At 46.3% G+C, this 20657-nt stretch overlaps 1 protein-coding gene across 1 annotated transcript in view; it reads left to right on the forward strand.

Annotated features, from left to right (window-relative positions):
- CDO1 (cysteine dioxygenase type 1) overlaps positions 1-20657 on the forward strand; it is a 45512-nt gene that overhangs the window by 9188 nt on the left and 15667 nt on the right. Inside the window, exon 2 of the mRNA XM_075341891.1 lies at positions 14696-14773. Coding sequence (XP_075198006.1) covers positions 14696-14773 — 78 coding nt within the window. The remainder of the gene's footprint in view (positions 1-14695; positions 14774-20657) is intronic.

The following is a 20657-nucleotide window of genomic DNA, read 5'->3' on the forward strand; positions in this document are numbered from 1 at the left end:
ACATGGGAACATTAGACACACGGACATCATTCCTTTTTACCTATAAAAATATGTTGTTTATTGACTCCTTGATTAAAGGGAACCTGTCACCAGGATTTTCTCTTATGAGCTGTGGCAAACACCTGTGAGCCCTTTTAGGGCGCTTTCACACTTGCGTTGTGCGGCATCCGTTACAATGCGTTGTGTGAGGCATGTGACGGATGTATTGCAAATAGTGTGATAATAAAGGCAACGGATTCCTGGGAAATAACGCATTGCGTTAAGTTTTCTAGCCGAGAGAGAGAGCCCCTATCCTCACTGCACACGCAGGCACTACCACCCCTATCATCACCGCACACGCAGGCACTACCACACTCATCATCATCACACACATCCCAGCACTACTGCACCCATCACCGCACACACCCCGGCACTACTGCACTTATCATCACCGCACACGCAGGCACTATCGCACCCATCATCACCGCACACACCCCGGCACTACTGCACTTATCATCACCGCACACGCAGGCACTATCGCACCCATCATCACCGCACACACCCCGTCACTACTGCACCCATCATCACCGCACACGCAGGCACTTCTGCACCTATCATCACCGCACACACCCGGCACTACTGCACCCATCACCATCGCACACGCATGCACTACCGAACATGTACACGCAGGCACTACCGCACCCATCATCACCGCACGCGCAGGCACTATCGCACTCATCATCACCACACACACACAGGCATTGCCTCAGTGACATTCCCGCTGACAGCGCGACTCGCTTCAGTTTCTGCGTGGAGCTCACAGTGAGTGGTGGTGTTCTACTACCGCTCCTATCAGCTTCATGTAGCAGAGCTGGATGCGGGATCTCGGGTGGATTACGCCAAACCTGGAGGGGTATTTGGGGATTTTAATAAAGTGGTAAAAGAGGGTGTTTTTTTGTCTTTTATTCCAAATAAAGTATTTTTTCGGGTGTATGTGTTTATTTACTTTTCACTTACAGGTTAATCATGGAATGTGTCTCATAGATGCCTGCCATGATTAACCTAGGACTTAGTGGCAGCTATGGGCTGCTGCCATTAACTCCTTATTACCTCGATTGCCACCGCACCAGGGCAATTAGAGGTGAGCCGGGTAGAGTCCCCGGACTGTCACATCTAATGGATGCGGCAATACCGGGTGGCTGCTGACTGATATTTTTAGGCTGGGGGCTCCCCATCCTGAGAATACCAGCCTTCAGCCGTGTGGCTTTAACTTGGCTGGTATCAAAATTGGGGGGAACCGCACATCGTTTTTTTAAATTATTTATTTATTGTACTGCACGATATAGACCCACCCACTGGTGGCTGTGATTGGTTGCAGTGAGACAGCTGTCACTCAGCGTGGGGGCGTGTCTGACTGCAACCAATCATAGGCGCCGGTGGGCGGGAAAAGCAGTGAATATGAGATGGAATAATGAGTGGCCGGTATTTTCAAAAGCAGGAGAAGCCGTCAGAGGAGTGTGATAGCTGTACAGCGCCGCATCGGTGATCGGTGAGTATGAGAGAGAGGGGAGAGAGACCAGGAGTGATTTTAAACGATTTAGATCGTTCTGCTGGACATACTGAGGATGCACAGTAGAACATGATGGAATCCGCCCCCATAGACAATCATTAGACACCTTGGCGGATTCTAACGGAATCCGTCAAAGTGCGTTATTTTAACGACTCAAAAAAGCTACATGCAGCGTTCCCTCCGCCCAACGCTGCATCAAAATAACGACACAGCGTCGTCCAGCAGATGTAACACAGACACTTGCGTTACGGTGCGTCGTCAATACAAGTCTATGGAGAATAGCGCAGTGCGTTAATGGACTGCGCTATTCTCCATGGCGGTGGATTGCGCTGCACGCAAGTGTGAAAGCAGCCTTATACAGTATTATAGAATACTGTATATAAAAGCCCAGGCCGCTCTGTATAACATAAAAAACATCTTTCTTATACTCACCTAGGGGGCGGTCCGGTCCGATGGGCATCACTTTTGTCAGGTCCAGCGTCTCCTTTCTTCTTGCGATCCCCATTCTACTGCCCAGCCCCGTGTGCATGACACATCCAGAGTCATTCACAGAGAGGCCTCCATTGCACTCCTGCGCATGTGGACTTTGATCTGCCCAGCGGAGGGCAGAGCAAAGTACTGAAATGTGCAGGTGTGAAGAAAGGTCAAAGATCCCCTACGCATGCGCACTACATTATTTTGATCTAACCTCAGCAGTGTAGACCAAAGTTCAAATGCGCAGGAACGAAATGGAGGCCTCTCTGTGAATGCCATTGGTCACATCATGCACATGAAGCTGGACAGAAGGACGGCGGAAGGGAAATAGGAGGCATCAGACCAAGAGCAGCGACACCCATCAGACCGGACCACCCCCTAGGTGACTATTATAAAGGTGTTTTTACATTATACAGAGTGGCCTGGGCTCTTATATACAGTATTCTGGAATGCTGTATATAAGGGCTCACTGGTGGTGGCCGTAGCTCAAAAGGGAAAAACCTGGTGACAGGTTCCCTTTAAGCAGAAGACGCTAAAGTAGTGTGTGATTACACACAAATCAATCCATCAAGTGCGTGTGTGTGTGTGTGTGTATCTGTGCTTGCCTGTGACTTCTAATACTATAATATGTATGTTATCCTAACCAATGGCTTTGTTTTGTTTGTTTTTCACACAAACCCTATTTTTGGGGAAGAACTCTTGAAAGGGTCTGTGCACATTGCTTTTTTTTAATCATTGAACCATACGCTATATTCAGTGAGTTAGAAAAGTTACGGTTACGGTTTGTGGAGCAGAAACTCTCAATCTTTTTCAACAACGTCAAGTGTTAACACATCCTAAAAAGGGGTTTTCCCACAAAAGACAGGGTAAGTGATGAATGTACACTTCTGGAACCCTAACTGATCAAAAGAATTGAGGAGCCAATCACAATTTTTAAAACTATTATTAATTTTTTGCATTTTTTTTGCCTCACTGAATAGAGCGCATGGTTATCGACGACTGCCACACTATTCATGCTTATGGTCTGTGTGGTCATCAGGACAGCAGTGACTATACTGTTCCATTTTATCCCAACTAAAATGAGAGTAAAACCTGCAAATAAGTGATAAATATTGTGAAAATACTAACTGGGGGCACTTGTTCTTCAGGCTCCTGGCATCTTGGGGGGTGGGTGAACAGAGTTCTTCTGCTTGCCTGACCGTTCAAGGAAGCATCTTTGCACCGCTGGCCTGAACTGTGTGCTCTATAATTCTGCAAGTGAAGGCTTTGCCTCTTCCGCATAGCGGCACTGAAGCTGGCCGGAGCTTACAGCACTCTCCGTCTCCAGCAATCGTAGCCAACTTCAGAGCAGTGCTTACAAATTCCCTGCCAAGGGAACCGCCGCTGCTGATAGACTGCAGCGGGGGCCAAAAACTTAGGAAACAAGCAGTAAATCATGACATTTATCTGTTCTTGAGAACAGTGATGGCTTTATTATTATTTTTTATTATTATTATTATTTCCCAAGCACTTAAATTTTAGCAATAACAGAACATGGGAATAACCTGTCACCAAATTTGGCCACTATAAGCTGTGGCCACCACCAGTGGGCCGTTATATACCGCATTCTAACATGCTGTATATCAGAACCCAGGCCGCGCTGTATAATATAAAAATCACTTTATAATACTTACCTAACGGTCGGTGCAGTGCAGACTATTCGGATGGGTGTCTCCATTCTCCAGTACCGACGCCTCCTCTTTTGGCCATCTTTGTCCTCCTTCCCTCCTTCTTCTAAAGCCTGGGTGTAAGACTCATCCTACGTCATGCACACTAGATGGGATTGAGGTCCCGCGCAGGCGCAGGACCTCAATTCCGGCTCGTGTGGATGACGTAGGATGCATCATACACCCACTTGTGGACGTGACACACAAGTCATCTAATTCATGACCCGCTCTGGCTTCTTCATTTCTGGCGCAGTGCACACCACTTGTCTGACTCCCAATTAATAGAGGCATGCACCTCTTCATGAATGGTCTGACTCCAGCACACACTATCATTAAGACCAATAAGAACAACGCCGGTGTTCATGTTCGTGTTCTGTCCCCATGTCGTGATCTATAGGATTCACTTTGGGATTAAGGGTATGTGCGCAATCCATGATGTCTTTTAAATGTCAGCATTCCCGACGGGTTTGTCAAGTAGAAGATGCTTCAGGAAACTTGTGTGTTTCCTAACGTGTCCTTTGTATAGTTTTTCCAGTGGTTTTGGTTAGCAGTGGTAAGCGCAGCAAATCGTTTTTACATATATAATATGGACATGTACATTTCTAATTTTATTTCTCTAATATGCTTTCCGGGATAAATCTGTCTGAAAGATGGTATCTGCCCACTGCATCTTTTTTTCATTTAGATAACACCCGGAAGAGCCACATAAAATGAACCAAGTGCACAGTAATGTCCAAATAACACTGGTGTGCACATGTTCTGTTTTAATGCTTCTCTCCTTTTAACTGCTTCAGGGTTCAGAAACCCTGAAGTATTTTAGTGACATGCTCATAGCGAAAGTCACCTGTTCTCTATACTTAATATTTATACAGAATAAACTCATAGCGGTGGAGCCAGCACATGACCGGCCGCACCAGGAAAACTACCAACAGTGTTTTCTTGAAGTGGTTTCAACGGGTAAACTCAGTGGCTACACTGGCATCTAAAGGGCACCGCTTGCACAGAGCCTAAGGCTGTGTCCGTACGCTGTAGTTTATTTGTTAAAGGGAACCTGTCAGGTGCGATATGCACCCAGTACCACGTGCAGTTTTGGGTACATATTGCTAATCCCTGCCTAACCTTCCCTGTATCTAGTAGCATAGATAGAGAGATCTAAGAAAAAGTATTTCTAAAGATCTTTTATGCTATGCTAATGAGCACAGGTACTAGTCGCAAGGGTGTTAGTTCCTGCGCTCCTTCCACCCTCTTAGCATGGCAACACAGGGGTGTACTAACATGCTATTCAATGCAGCATCACCAGCGGTGGCGCATGTACCTGTGACCGCTGATTTGAACTCCTGGCACTTCCAGTCGTGCAGTAGACCTCACTGAATCCAGTACGTGTACACCCGGCTTCATACTGCACATGACTGGAAGTGCCGGGCATTCAGATCAGCGGTGACAGTGGACACAGGTACGCACGTCACCACAGATGATTCCGAATTGAATAGCATGTTAGCACTCCCCTGTGGGCAAATAAAAACTTTCCCCTTCTTACTCCTCCTATACCTTCACTTTCCTATCAAGTACCAGTTATTTCAGTCAGTGTCAATCACTTATTTACTTGGCATATTGTATGAAAGTTTTCCTACAATGTTTGAAAATTATTACTAAAGGAACCCTGCTCAAAATGGAACGGACAACCTTTCCCATCCAGATCCCATCCCATCCAGATCCCATCCCATCCAGATTCCATCCAGATCCCATCCCATCCAGATCCCATCCCATTCAGATCCCATCCCATGCGGCCATGCAGATTCCATGTGGCCTCCACTCCCCTGCAGGCTCCCACCCCGATTCCATGTGGCCTCCACTCCCCTGCATTCTCCCACACCATGCGGCCTCCACTCCCCTACGGGCTCCCACCCCATGTGGCCTCCACTCCCCTGCAAGCTCCCATCCCATGCGGCCTCCACTACCCTGCAAGCTCCCATCCCATGCGGACAAACTCCCCTGCAGGCTCCCATCCCATGTGGCCTCCTCTCCCCTGTAGGCTCCCACCCCATGTGGCCTCCTCTCCTCTGTAGGCTCCCACCCCTTGTGGCCTCCTCTCCCCTGCAGGTTCCAGTCCCATGTGGCCTCCTCTCCACTGCAGGTTCCAGTCCCATGTGGCCTCCTGCCCTGCAGGTGCTCGTCCCATGTGGCCTCCTGCCCTACAGGCATCCGTCCCATGTGGCCTCCTGCCTGGCGGCCTCTCCTCCGACATCCTCTGCGGCACTCTGCATACAGACGCTGACAGGCGGCAGCGTGGGGAGGTAATCTCACCATGCTGCCGTGTCCTCTGCAGCGTCATCACGCCGCCGGACGCCAGGTCAGAGAGCAGACAGGCTCCACTGAACCCGGAAGTGCGGCGTGTACAGTGGTACGGTGATTCATTTGTATCGGCGTCTTAAAGATGCCGATACAAATGAATACAGGCACTGGGTCGCGGACGCCGATTCTTGCCGGTTTTGCGAACCGGCTGTTATTTTAACAACCAGTTCGCACGAACTGGACAGAACCAGTTGAATCCCACCCCTGGATAGCTCCCACACAGATGAAAACCAGTTTTGTTCCGTTTTTTTTTTTTTGTTTTTTTTTAACCCTTGCAGTGTGCTGTCCTCAGCTTACATTGCAAAATCCTGCTTACAGATTCCCTGTAAACCTGTCGACCTTGTAAACTCACTGCATCGATAACCATTAAAATCTAGGTTATGAGCTATCTAGGTCAAAAGATCACTATGAACATGTTTACTTTGGATTTGACAAAAGTGAAACCTTTGACTTACAGTTTGTGCAATAAGTAAATCTTTTTTTTTATTATTATTTAGTAGCAAATCCCTGAAGGATTTGGTGAAAATTAAAACTATTCATGGCTTGAGGTGTTAATCCCATGTTCTCAGGTGGCTAAAATTGCAAATTGCTTGTAAAAAAAAAACAACTTTGGAGGTTACTTGTTAAAAATCCTCCCTGTACTCAAGGTGTGTGTGTGTGTGTGTGTGTGGTGTGTGTGTGTGTGTGTGTGTGTGTTTTGCTTTTTTTATAATAAATATTTATATTTATTTAAACAAAAACACTCCTTGAGAACAGGGAGGATTTTTATGAGCTGCATCTTCAGTCTAGCACCAGTGGTCAGGCGTGAAGTGCTTACAAACTCTTTCCTAGAGCTTGTCAGAGCTGCTTTGAAGCTGTCCAGGATACTGGAGCTCATTTTCGGCTCTCAATCCTGGTGGCTAGCTCAAGAGCATTTGTTCTCTCCTAGTGCTGCAGGGCCTAAGCTGCCTCCTATAGTGGCATCTGAGAACACACAATTTGGGCCAACAGTATAATCTCACTGTTCTGACATGCTAATCAAGAAAGAGCTCAGCGAGCAGGAAGACTGGAGGCTGGGGAGTGGTGCGAACATTAGTGAAAAACATGATCCAATCTCTTTACTAGGATCTGCCTGGTATTGAGGCATTTGGAGATCTAGAAGAGAGGAGTTATTTTGTTGTATCTAAGATAACGTCTTAAGTTTACATGGACTCTTTAGGCAACTCAATAATAGTGTTTTTAAATGGCTATGGCATGTAATATTGTATATATCCGTCCATGTACAGTGTTGTGATGCTTAATGGGTTCAGTCTTCATTTACAATGTCATACACAAGTTATAAGGCAGCACTCACATCAGTGGTATTTTGCCGCAAAAATGGATCCATCACAAATGCGTTTCAGTTCCATTCATTTCCAATGGAATTGCGACAAGATGCGGTCACATGCGGCTGCGTGTGTTATAGACAACAGAGATTCCATTGGAAATGACTGGAACTGAAACGCATTTGTGACGGATCCGGTTTTGCGGCAAAATACCGCTGATGTGAGCGCTGCCATCTATTGAACGGTCCTGTGTTGAGACGAAGAACATGGCCACCTGGTAATCTTACTATGAAGATCTGTTGTGCAGTGTAAGAGATGGCCAACTGGGCAGACGCATGGAAAAATATGAAGTTGTACTTGAGTGAAGACCAAATAAATATGGATTTGATTTTTGTTGTGGTAATTGCAATCCAAAATGTTAGAAAGCCATTCCTCTCTTGCCTTTTCATTGGGGGACACAAACATTGGGTATTATGGTGTCTCCAGGGAGGCGTGACACTAGATTGAAAAAGTATTAGCTCCTCCTCCCACAGCATATACCCTAGCTAGGCAGGAAACTAGCTCAGTTTTTTCTAGTGTCAGCAGGGAGGCTGACATGTCTGGCCTTGCCCTGCCAGGTGCCTCAGGCCAGCTTATTTTGTTTTTATTTTTGCTTTTTATTTTGTTTCTATTCATTCTATTCTATTTTTGATTATGGGGCAATACCAGGGTGCCTTGCCACCCCCATTCCCCCCGTGTACGGGCAGAGGAAACCTGGCGTGCACAAGCCGTCAGTCTTCCCTCGCGCCCAAGTGGTCGGGTCTGCGTACCCCTCCAGGCTCCCTGGAAGCACCTTACACCAAGGTAGCTCCAGAGGGCTAAGCAGAGCCAAGGACCTGCTTCAGCCTTGAGCCGAAGATGCGTCCCTGAGATCCCCGCATCCATCACCGACGCGTCTTCAGACGGAGCCAGGAGCAGGTAAGGAGACGACGAGTCATCTGTCTCCTGCATCCAAACCGCCGCCTGGAATAGGCGCCGGTGGGGCGATGCAGGCCGTGATCCCAGGGACCATCATTAATTTAGCCCCCGGCTTCGGCCTGCATTCTAGCAACGCCCCCTCTCACTGCTCTGGAAGCCACTCCCTCACTCAGGAGCAGCTCCTTTCCGATTGGCCGTCACGCTTAGTCCCAGCCCTGGGACCAATCAGTCTCCGGGGGCCGTCTCTCTCCTCCAGGCTGCCAGGAACACTGGACGCCATTTTCCACGTGGGGAGCAGACTCGGGGGAGATCGCCTCCTTGGCTCTGCACTTCTGCAGCACTATCTACCGCTCTGCTCAGCGGTATATCGCGGTCTCTCTAGCGGTGTGCGCCTGCTGGCTAGCGGTGTATATCAGCTACTAGCAATATATACTGGCTGCCTGCAGGTATATGCTGACTGTTTGACAGTATATGCCATTTTGCTATCGTTATATACCGGCTCTGCATAGCAGTCACTTTATAATACCGCTAGTGGCTCCTCACTCATACTAACAGTGGCATATCCCTATATAGGGCTGTAGGACTCTGTTGCTGACATGCGTAACCGCAAGGGTGATAAAGCTTCCCAGGCGTCCTCTAAGGACCTGTACTATGCTTGTACCACCTGTGGACGCTCGTTTTCTAATGGCCGAAGCTATCCACTATGCTGGGGCTGCGATGCCCCTACTACCGTGTCACAACAGACCCAGTTGCCGGACCAGGAGGCCACGCAGGTTTTGGATTCTTCCCCGGCCACCGGCCAGGCAGCACCCCCCGTCTGATGACGTTCTTCCTGCATGGGCTCTTCTAATATCTAAAAGAATAGATGACCTGGTCACTCAGACATCCCAAACCTCAGGCAGCCTTCCCCCGGCTCAGCTTCTTCAGAGGAGCCCGCCTGCTTCGTCTGGTCCTTCTTCCCCAGAACGTAAAAAGGCTGCTTCCAAGAGGCGCCATTGCGACCTCTACGCCTCTTCCGACTCGGACGATGGTCAGTCTGACCCGGGCTCTGTGACTTTTAGTAGTCACGATTCCCATGACTCTGACTCTGATTCAGATGTGCCTTCCGAGTCTAGGCATATAGAAGACACACTAATTTCGGCTGTCAATCACTCTTTGTCGATTTCTGATCAGCCTCCGGACCCGACTTCTCAGTCGGCAATCAAGCGGGCCAAGAAACCTCCTAAGTCCTTTGCCCAGGATCCGTTTTTTCGTCAAATCGTGTCTAAACAGTGGGATCACCCTGATAGAAGGTTTAATAAAAAACCTTTCACTTCATTCGCTTATCCTTTTCCATCTGAAATGGTTAAGACCTGGTCAGTACCCCCCGTTGTGGACCCGCCAATATCCAGGCTGGCTAAACACACGGTTATGTCAGTTTCAGACAGCGCGTCTCTCAAGGACTCGTCCGACCGCGCAGTTGATGTGGCGGTCAAGTCTATTTTCCAGGCTTCAGGCTCCTCTCTTTGCCCCCTGTTTGCCTTGACATGAGTCGCGAGAGCTATGGGTGTGTGGAGTAAGAACCTACGCAGGATGCTTCGCTCTTGTAATATTCCTCCGGAGGCTTTTGAGATCCTTGATTTGATCTCGCTAGCCTCTAATTATTTTCTTCACGGCTCCCTAGATGCAGCTAGTTTGTCAGCCCTAATGGCAGCCAATGCTGTTTTTGCCCGCAGAGTCCTATGGCTAAAGATATGGAACGCGGACAGTGCCTCCAAGAAATCCCTGTCCACACTCCCCTTCCATGGTCTTCGCCTGTTTGGAGAATCCTTGTACAAACTCATATCTGAGACGACGGGTGGAAAAAGTACCATTCTTCCACAAAAGTGGCCTGTATCCAGGAATTTTAAAAAATCTTCTTGGCGCAGGCAGTCCTTTCGGCCCATCTCCCAAAAACCTTCAGTACAAGGATCGTCCCAACGCTCAGATCGAGGATCCGGCCCCTCAAGGGGCTCTTCTTGGCGTTCCCACTCCAAACAACCTAAACCTAAGGGACCTCGCCCTGCACAGGCCCCCTCAGCATGACGCCAGGTATCCCTCAGATCCGACTCCTGTTTTAGGGCGGCTTCTGCTTTTTCGGGATATCTGGCTAGACCACACTCACGATGCTTGGGTTCAAGAAATCGTCACCTCAGGTTACAAGATCGATTTCCATTCCCTGCCGGCCTGCAGGTTTCTGCGTTCTCGTCTCCCAAAGTCCGAAACGCAAAGCCAGGCCTTATTTCAGGCCATAGCCTCGTTAAAAAAAACAAACGTTATCATTCCAGTGCCCCTGGAACAGCGCGGCAAACCTTTTTGACGTTCCCAAAAAGATGGCTCTGTCCGCCCTATCCTGGATCTCAAAAGATCGAACAGATCCGTACGCATTCGGACCTTCCGAATGGAGTCATTGAGAGCAGTACTAGCCGCCATGGAACCGGAAGAATTCCTAGCCTCCATACATGTTCAAGATGCTTATTTACACATTCCCATATGTGTATCCCATCAACCGTTCCTTCATTTTGCCATAGGACACCGTCATTACCAATTCAGGGCCCTCCCCTTTGGACTGGCCACTGCGCCTCGGGTCTTCACAAAGGTCATGGCGGCCGTCATGTCCATTTTGCACCCCAGAGGCATTCTGGTCGTTCCCTATTGGGACGACCTACTTGTCAAGTGGAGCTCTCCTCAAGTTTGCTCAGAAAGCGTGCAGATATGCTTAGACACGCTGTCAAGGCTAGGGTGGCTTATCAACTTCAACAAGTCATCCCTCATTCCTCGTCAGCGCATCACCTTTTTAGGTATGCTGATAGACACGGCTCAGTCCCGGGTTTTTCTTCCAGAAAACAAGAGGTCTTCCCTCATCCGGGCCGCCCAATCCCTCCGCTCTCGCCGTCACACATCCCTTCGGAATGGGATGAGAGTGTTAGGCAAGATGGTGGCAGTCATGGAAGCCGTGTCCTTTGCCCAATTCCATCTGCGCCCTCTACAACTGGATCTTTTATCCTTCTGGGACAAGAATCCAGCTTCTCTAGACCGGTCAGTCCGCCTATCTCGGACTGCGCTCCACTCCCTCGTCTGGTGGACTCAAGTCTCATCCCTATCTCAAGGGAAGTCCTTCCGTCCTGTCCACTGGCAAGTAGTCACGACAGATGCCAGCCTCATAGGCTGGGGAGCGGTGTTTCTCCACCACACTGTTCACGGACACTGGTCTCCCTCCGAACGCTCCCTTCACATCAACATTCTAGAGATCAGAGCCATATTTTTGGCCCTTCAGAACTTTCAGCCCTTGCTATTGGGTCTCCCTGCTCGGATCCAGTCAGACAATGCCACGGCTGTGGCTTACATCAACCGTCAGGGAGGAACTCGCAGCAGGGCAGCGATGAAAGAAGTATCCAGGATTCTTCTTTGGGCAGAGATGCACATACCCATTATTTCAGCTGTCCATATTCCGGGAGTAGACAACTGGGCTGCAGACTTTCTCAGCAGACAGGGTCTAGCGGCAGGGGAATGGTCCCTCCACGACGAAGTGTTCCATCAGATCACTCTTCGTTGGGGACTCCCAGATGTGGACCTCATGGCGTCTCGGATGAATGCCAAGGTACATCCCTTCATATCCCGGTCGAGAGACCCGCTAGCGCTCGGCTCCGACGCTCTAGTCTTCCTGTGGTCGCAGTTTCGCCTGCCCTACATCTTCCCTCCGTTTCCTCTCATTCCGAGAGTAATCAAGAAAATCAAGGCGGAGGGAATTGCCGTGATCCTCGTGGCCCCGGACTGGCCCAGGAGAGCCTGGAACCCAGAGCTTCTCCAACTTCTCAGCGACTCTCCCTGGCGTCTCCCCGACCGCCCGGATCTTCTGTCGCAAGGTCCAATATTCCACCAGAATACAGCACAGCTGTATTTGACGGCGTGGCGCTTGAATCCTTGATCCTAGCCAAGTCAGGTCTTTCTTCTAAGGTAGTTCATACCATGCTTAATGCTCGGAAGCCCTCCTCCGCCAGTATCTATCACAGGACCTGGAAGACCTATCTTTCCTGGTGTGACCGTCATCACCGGTCGCCCCTTGTTTTTTCAATCCCTGATGTGATTGCCTTTCTGCAAGACGGTCTGGACTCGGGACTAGCCCTCAGTACCCTTAAAGGTCAAGTTTCTGCCTTGTCAATTTGTTTCCAAAAGCAGCTGGCTTCTCGCCCTCAAGTCCGTACCTTTCTTCAAGGGGTAGCGCATTTGGTCCCTCCTTATCACCACCCCTTAGATCCCTGGGATCTGAATCTGGTACTCGGAGCTCTTCAGCTTCCTCCTTTTGAACCTTTAAGAGAAATCTCTCTTCAACGTCTCTCTTGGAAGGTTGCCTTTTTAGTCGCCATTACCTCTATCAGACGAGTGTCCGAACTGGCGGCCCTTTCCTGTCGCTCACCTTACCTGATATTCCATCATGATAAGGTGGTCCTTCGGCCTTCCCCCACCTTTCTTACGAAGGTCGTATCTTCTTTCCACTTGTACGTAGACATTGTGTTGCCGTCATTCTGTCCGGCCCTGGTCCACTGCTTTGAAAAAGCCCTTCACACTCTAGATCTTGTTAGGGCTCTGCGGATCTACATCTCCAGAACAGCGCCATTGCCCAAGTCCGATGCACTCTTCGTCCTCTCAGAAGGACACAAAAAGGGCAACCAGGCTTCTAAATCCACGATTTCTCGATGGATCAGGACTGCCATCTGTGAGGCATACAAAGCACGAGGTTCTGTTCCCCCTCAATCTGTGCGGGCCCACTCTACGCGAGCAGTGAATGCTTCCTGGGCTATCCGCCATCAGGCTTCGGCGGCCCAACTTTGCAAGGCCGCTACCTGGGCCAGTGTGCACACGTTTACAAAATTCTACAGAGTGCATACGCATGCCTCCGCGGATGCTGCTCTTGGAAGACAAGTCCTTCAGGCAGCAGTGGTGGCCCATTTATAAGTGGCCACTGCTCAATTTTTTTGACAGTGTTTTGATATGTGTTCACTGCAGTTGCAGTCGTTAGTCAGCTCTTAGTCTGATGTTATACACTGTTAATAGTTCAGTTCCCACCCAGGCACTGCTTTAGGACGTCTCACTGTCTGTGTCCCCCAATGAAAAGGCTAGAAAGGAAATTACTTTTTTGTGTACTCACCGTAAAATGTCTTTCTTGGAGCCTTTCATTTGGGGACACAGCTCCCACCCTTGTGTTTTCGTTGTTCTTCTCCTACTGCTTTTACACCAAACTGAGCTAGTTTCCTGCCTAGCTAGGGTATATGCTGTGGGAGGAGGAGCTAACACTTTTTCAATCTAGTGTCACGCCTCCCTGGAGACACCATAATACCCACTGTCTGTGTCCCCCAATGAAAGGCTCCAAGAAAGACATTTTACGGTGAGTACACAAAAATGTCATTTTCTGATCTAGTTTAGACAGATTGCACAATACACTGCATTTTATTGAATATGGTTGATCTGCTTGAAGTGTATCATAGAAATAGAGGATATGATCCAGGACCGACTGGGTAAAAAACACTTTGTCTTTATTATAAACTTTTATAAACATGGTGAGAGTTAAATTATAATGTCTAGCAATGGTGCCTTGCAAGGGATCCTGACCTTATGTGGCATAGCGGCTCAAACGGGCGGACACCTCATTGGCGCAGCTGCACAGGGGCCCACATTTCTACATAGTTTCAAAGCGGCAAGCGGCTTCTGTCACATGAAGGGTGCATTAAGATGAGCTATGGAACTGTAGGGCTATGTTCCCATGATGAGTTTTGACACTGCAGATTTTAGCTGTGTTAAAAACACAGTGTCTTAGAGTTCAGCAAAGTGGATGGGATTTGCAGAAATGTTATGCCCACTGTGGTGTGTGTATGTGTGGTGTGCTTTACAGATCTGCAATATCAATATTTCTTGTGGGTGTGCTGAGTTAATGTACATAGTTTCACCATAAATTTGCATTATTAGAATAATTTAACTTGCAGAAAATGTGTATCCTCAAATACTAACCGTGGGAATGTAGCCTAAAAGCCCATAGACTGCTCCTGTCTCATGCTCCGGTCACATGACCGAATGTGACCGGAGCTTGCCGCGATGCATGTGAACTGTATAGAACTGTACCACATTTGTGCCGGATCCGGTAGTGCGGCAATATACGGCTGATGTCAAACCAGCCTTAGATGCCTCCTTCTTGAATCTTTCTGTAATCATCCCCATCTTTCTTCTGCCCACTTTCTGTCTTCATGTGTATTGTGGAAGTATCCATCAGGCTACGGAGATGGTCCTAAATATTAAATGATCTCTATGGCCACAGGTGTAATGTATGCTTTGTTTTGCAGGTACACCAGAAACTTGGTGAATGAAGGAAATGGGAAGTTTAATCTCATGATTCTCTGCTGGGGTGAAGGACACGGCAGGTAAAACATTCAGAATTTTATACTATTTAGTCCTGATTAGTTGATGTAGTGGAAAATATTGCCAGCTGAAGAGACCGATAAACTGTACGTTGGTAGCCGGCCAAGCACATTTCCTCAAGACAAGGCCATGTAGTGGCATATCTGGAAGCCGCTGAAGGTGCAGACATGCTTTGTGCAACCTGTGTACAGCGGCCCAATTAGTGTGGGAGGGGCAATGTATCTTTCTACCATCTGTTATATTGTTGGGACCTAAGATGATACATTTCATGGCTGTCAATCACTTGGGAATCATTAATCTATAAAGAGATGCTCTATGATAAGCTATTGGCGTGCAAGTGGCCCATCTACTATTCTTCCACTGGCCTCTCACTTCTCAATGTCTGCATAATTGATTTTTGTGGGGTTTTAAGGAAAAACAAAACACTAGATTCCACTAATTATAATTGTATCATCTATTGGCCATCTCAAATTTGTAAGAACAACTAGGTGAGAATTATGCAAAGGGCAAAAGGTGCAATTGCTCAGAGGCCTCCATGATCTTTCCAGATCAATAATGCGTCTTTAATAGTATTTTTAGCATGTACTGCCTGGCCAATGTTGGTTATTGCAATAGGGAGTGGGGATGAGTCCTGTCAGAGGTTTCTGGAAGCTGCTTATCTCCTAATTAAACAAAGGATTGAGTGGTAAAAATCCAACATGTTATATTTATTTTCAGGGTTTTTTTTCTCCTATTTGAACAAAGATAAAGTCGAGCAACTGCCATTGAAGAATAGTCGCCCTCTCTAACCTCATACACTGTAAGCCTCCTTCACACATCCATGTCTCCGGTACGTGTGATGTAAGTTTTTGCGTGTACCAGGGACACGTGCACACGTATCCCCATTAAATCCAATGGGTTTGCGCACGCGTCCATATTTTCATGACCCTTGTGCTCCAAACGGTAACATGTCCGTTTTCTGTCGGCAGCACGGGTGTCACACGGACCAGGTGTGACACGTACTAGGGAAAACACTTGATTTACAAAACACTTCACTTCATTATGCTCATGAATATTCACTTCACTGACCATGTACCCGAATGCAAGTGAGATAGGCAAGTATACAAGTTCATGTTGTCCGTGTGCTATCCGGATGTCACACGGCTATAACACGAAACACACACACATGGACGGACATGCATACTTATACCACGGACCATGCAAAATGTCAGTTTTTTGCACGGATGTGTGAAGGGGGCCTTAGAGAAAGTTGGCTGATTTTGCTAAACTCGCTCAGTTAATTTGAGGTCTGCCTAATGTATTTGGACCCGTTAATGATCCCCATCACACTTCATTAAGACTCCTATACACGTTAGATGACAATCAAATGATAAAAGGTTGTTCGTATGAAACCTCGTTTGCCTGACTGCACCAAGCACCGGTCCGATTACATTGTACAAATATCTTTTAGCTGAAGCCAGACACTTCCAATATATAGCAAACAGAAGCATTTGATAATTGGTTAAGGGAAATAACAACAGATCTTTCGCTTTCCAACCGATCAGCAGATACACATTATGCCATAGGTGATAGTCGCAGAAAAATATCAGACATGCCCCATCTATCTTTTGGACCTTTGCTGCCCAAAAGTCGATTGCTCATCATCTAAAAATAAATGAACAGTTGACTTGATTGAAATCATCCATCTGGTACAACTTTGTCTATAATAGCTTAAAGGGCCCATAGACGTTAGACCAGAGAAAATTTGGCACCATTATCATTTGCCTCATAACCTAATGATGTGATCAGTCCAAGTTCCTTCTGTTCAGTGTGTTCGTATCTACTGACCGTTATCTTACTGTTCTTTAGTGTTTCTGTGCTAATATGCGTCCTTTGTTCTACTTGTTTATAGTATATTGGAAGGAAAAACTAGAAGAACATGTAGTGTACAATTAATATATATGTATTTTTTCCTTTTTGAAGACTTAGACACGTTGCCTTGAGCTGTCTAACCTGTGTTCCTTATGTAACAGTTATGTGCATTCCTTCACGTATACAAAATGCCTACGCTCAAATTTCCAGTAGTAAGGCTGCTTATTGCTTAAAATGTTTCTATTACTGATATGTTCCCTATTAGTTTATTCAGTTTAAGAGCATAATTAAAATAAAAAATAATTGTAGAAAAATATAATTAATAAAAAAAATGCCCTTCTGCTAGTATATTGGATTTACTAAAATAAATAACAATAAACAGGTATGTATTTTTGCTAAAAAAAAAATGCTTTTTGCAAAGATTGACCATTTGTTTGACACATATGATAGTCTAGGTGGCCATACTCCTGACATGGCTGTCAACTGCCATAGCTCTATACCCTCATATATGAGCATATTCTTTTGCGACTGTACCTATGTTCTCAATAAGGATAAGGGAGTAAGATGGCTTACTTCACACAGGAACAAAAGGATCAGGTTTTGTGATTCAACATGACCAAACTTTCTCTTCACCCTTCCCTACGTTATATGCCAAAACGACACTTTCATATTTAGATGGTTAGAAGGTCTGTAAAGTACTGCCTGTTTCGGCTGATATTAACTTGATGTGCAGTGTACTATGACTCTGAATTCTGTTTGAATTGAGACACTTCATAGTTGCACAAAAATGGTGCAACTTTTTGAAATTCACAACAGTCTCCGACAACTTTTTAAAAGTGGGTTGAGGCTTAGAAGGAAGGGACGGGGTCAACTATGGCCAACAAATTTATCATACTCGATGCCAAATCAGTGGTGTAAAGTATAGCCGAAATGTACACAACTGGAATACTTTTCTTACAATAATGGAGCTCGGCAGCTGAAAGATGAGACCAACTCCTCATAATTCAATCTGGCGCATCCTACTCCAGCGCACTCATCAAGACTGGTGTGCCGGATGTCAAACAATTAATTTGTACCTATATGTTGAAAGGACCCTGAAAATAAAAGCAAAATTGGCAATATATGAATAAAATACCAGTTCTCTGCAGGATGTAGACAGGCCCCAATTCTAACTGGAGGTAAAACAGGTGCGAAATACTGCTCAAAAATCACACGCACAGCGATCATCCATGAGGGACTGGATGATTTGGCACCTTATTATGTGTACATTTAAAAGATAGTCACACAGATATATGTAGTGCACCATGCCATGCCAGCTTACAGCCTATTAGAGATGCCCATATTAGTAGATCAGGTAGGCTGCCCAGCACTATAAGTTTAAAGAGGTGGTTTACTAGTTATTTTTGTAAGCCACCTCGATATAATGTTGAGAAACAAGACTTCTTTCAAGTACCTTGTGATGCCAATAGTGCCTGTGAGCGGCGCTACTGCTGTCCACTCCTCACCTTCTCGTGACCCCTTAGGCTCCGTAACCTGTGATGTCAGGTCAACTTCCAGTTGAACTGACATCACTGGGGTTGGTCTCAGGCTTCCATGAGTGACTGAGCTGTGGGCGGAGTTTCACCGCTCGTCACAGCCCAGCATCGCTCCTGCTTGTGGCACCCTATAGTGAAAGAGAGCAGAGAGATGCTGGGCTGTAACAAGCTGTGTCAGTAGATGACATCGTCTATTGTGATGAGGTGATCCTGCGTTATAAGCTGTTTACAATGAAACCCAACAGAGAATACACAAAAAAAAGTGGAAAGGCAAATTAGCCAAAATTTTAGACACAATTCCTAAAATGGGCCAGACAATATTGTTGGCACATTTATATTATAATTTGGTAGCACATCATTTGGAATAAATAACTGCAATCGATCGCTTCCTATAATCAAGACGTTTCTAACACCTCTCAACGGGAATTTTGGACCACTCTTCTTTTGCAAACTGCTCCAGATCTCTCATATTTGAGGGGTGCCTTCTCCCAACAGCAATTTTAAGATCGCTCCACAGGTGTTCAATGGGATTTAGATGCGGACTCATTTATACTACATCAGAACTCTCCAGCGTTTTGTTTCCATCCAATTTTGGGTGCATCTGGAAATGGCTGAACAACCCCAAAACATCTTTGACCATCCAGCATATTTGACTGTAGGGATGGTGTTCTTTCCTTTGTAGGCCTCATTCTGTTTTAGGTCAACAATAGAATGATGTGCTTTACCAAACACCTCTATCTTGGTCTCATCTGTTCACAATACACTTTCTCAGAAGGATTTAGGGTTACTCACGTACATTTGGCAAACTGCAGTCTAGATTTTTTATATCTGTCAGCAGTGGGGTCCTCCTGGGTTTTTTGCCATAGCATTTTCATTCCATTCAAATGTCAACAGATAGTTTGCTGACACTGTTGCAGCCTGAGCCTGCAGGACAGCTTTAATTTCTTCGTAACCTGATTGGGGCTGCTTAGCCACCATCTGGATTATCCTGTATTACAATTTTTCATCATTTTTTTTTCTTTGCTGACCATGTCCAGGGAGATTAGCTACAGTGCCATGGGTTGTAAACTTAATTTTTATGTTGCGCACAGAGGACAAAGCAACAGAAAGATATCTGGAGATTGTTGATATTTTTCAACAATTTTGGTTCTTAAGTCCTCAGACAGTTCTCTTCCTTCTGTTCTCCATGTTTAATGTGGCACACAGACTCACCATGCAAAGACTGAGTCAACTTCCCCCCTTTTTATCTGTTTTCAGGTGTGATTTTCATATTGCCCACACCTGTTAAATGCCAGCAGTGACTTCGAACGAGCATCACATGGTTGAAACAGTGTTTGGTTTTCTTTACCCACCATTTTGGAAATGTTTCAACAATTTTGTCTATCCTATACTGGGGGGGGGGTGAAATTTGTCCAACTTTGCCTTCTTTTTTCTTTTTTATTAGCACAACATAAAAAAACTTGTATCATAAAACGTATAATAATTTTCTGCGAAAAATCCTTCATTTTCTGGAATAATTTCAAGGGTGCCAGCACTTTCGGCCATGACTACGTAACTAAGTCAATCATTTGCTTCACTTATCTTGTACCACTTTTTGGTTACAGCGTGTTCTGTTAGCTGTTTACATTGGAAAGTAAATTCCGAATTCTGCTGGATCTGCTTCCAGAAAACAGGGAGTTATGAAATGTCAGGTGACAGTGGCACCACTACCGTTACATGACATGTCACACAGCAGAATGGAGCCAAACCGCTGTCCATTCCAGAAAAGACTAGCTGAAATTTCAACTGATATTGAAAGCGGCTATGTGACTGACTGAATAATACAAAATACTGTATCAGGTTTATTTTCACATTGGATAATTATGATACCACCTCTCAAGTATTCAGCTCTTAATTTCTATTGCATAATTAAGCGGCCTCATGTTATGACGCCTGCAAACATGTCAACTGCTATCTTGGAGCTGATGCAAGCTGTCATTGGAAAACATATCATTAACAATATCAATTGAACCATCAAAACCAATGACATGAACCAGAGCATAAGTTGGTATACATGTGGCGTAAACATTGTTGGTTATAAATGACTTAATGACAAAATGTATAATTAGTGGGGGAAGGTTGAACTAGATGGACCTAGGTCTTTTTTCAACCTATGTAACTATGTATAAGGCCTCTTTCACACGTCCTGAAAAAACACACACACATTTTGCACGGACATGTAAAAGGTGTGTATGGCCCTCCATGTGCCGTGATTTTGGCACATGAGCGTTCTCCATGTGCTGTCCGTGATAATACATGAAGAACAAGAACTTTATGCACACCTGTCCCTGGCGTTGCTGTCCGTGGTGCTGATGTCTTCCACTCAGTGGTCTTCGGCCCTACTGACTCCCTGCTGCTGCTGCTTCTGGTCTTTAGTGCAGTGAATATGCGATGAGCATAGTGAGCGGGAGTCGGAAGCAAGTGACAGCAACGGCAAAGACAGCAGTGCTGGAGAAGGTGA

The sequence above is a fragment of the Anomaloglossus baeobatrachus genome, chromosome 1 (assembly GCF_048569485.1).
Source record: "Anomaloglossus baeobatrachus isolate aAnoBae1 chromosome 1, aAnoBae1.hap1, whole genome shotgun sequence".
NCBI classification, from domain to species: domain Eukaryota; kingdom Metazoa; phylum Chordata; class Amphibia; order Anura; family Aromobatidae; genus Anomaloglossus; species Anomaloglossus baeobatrachus.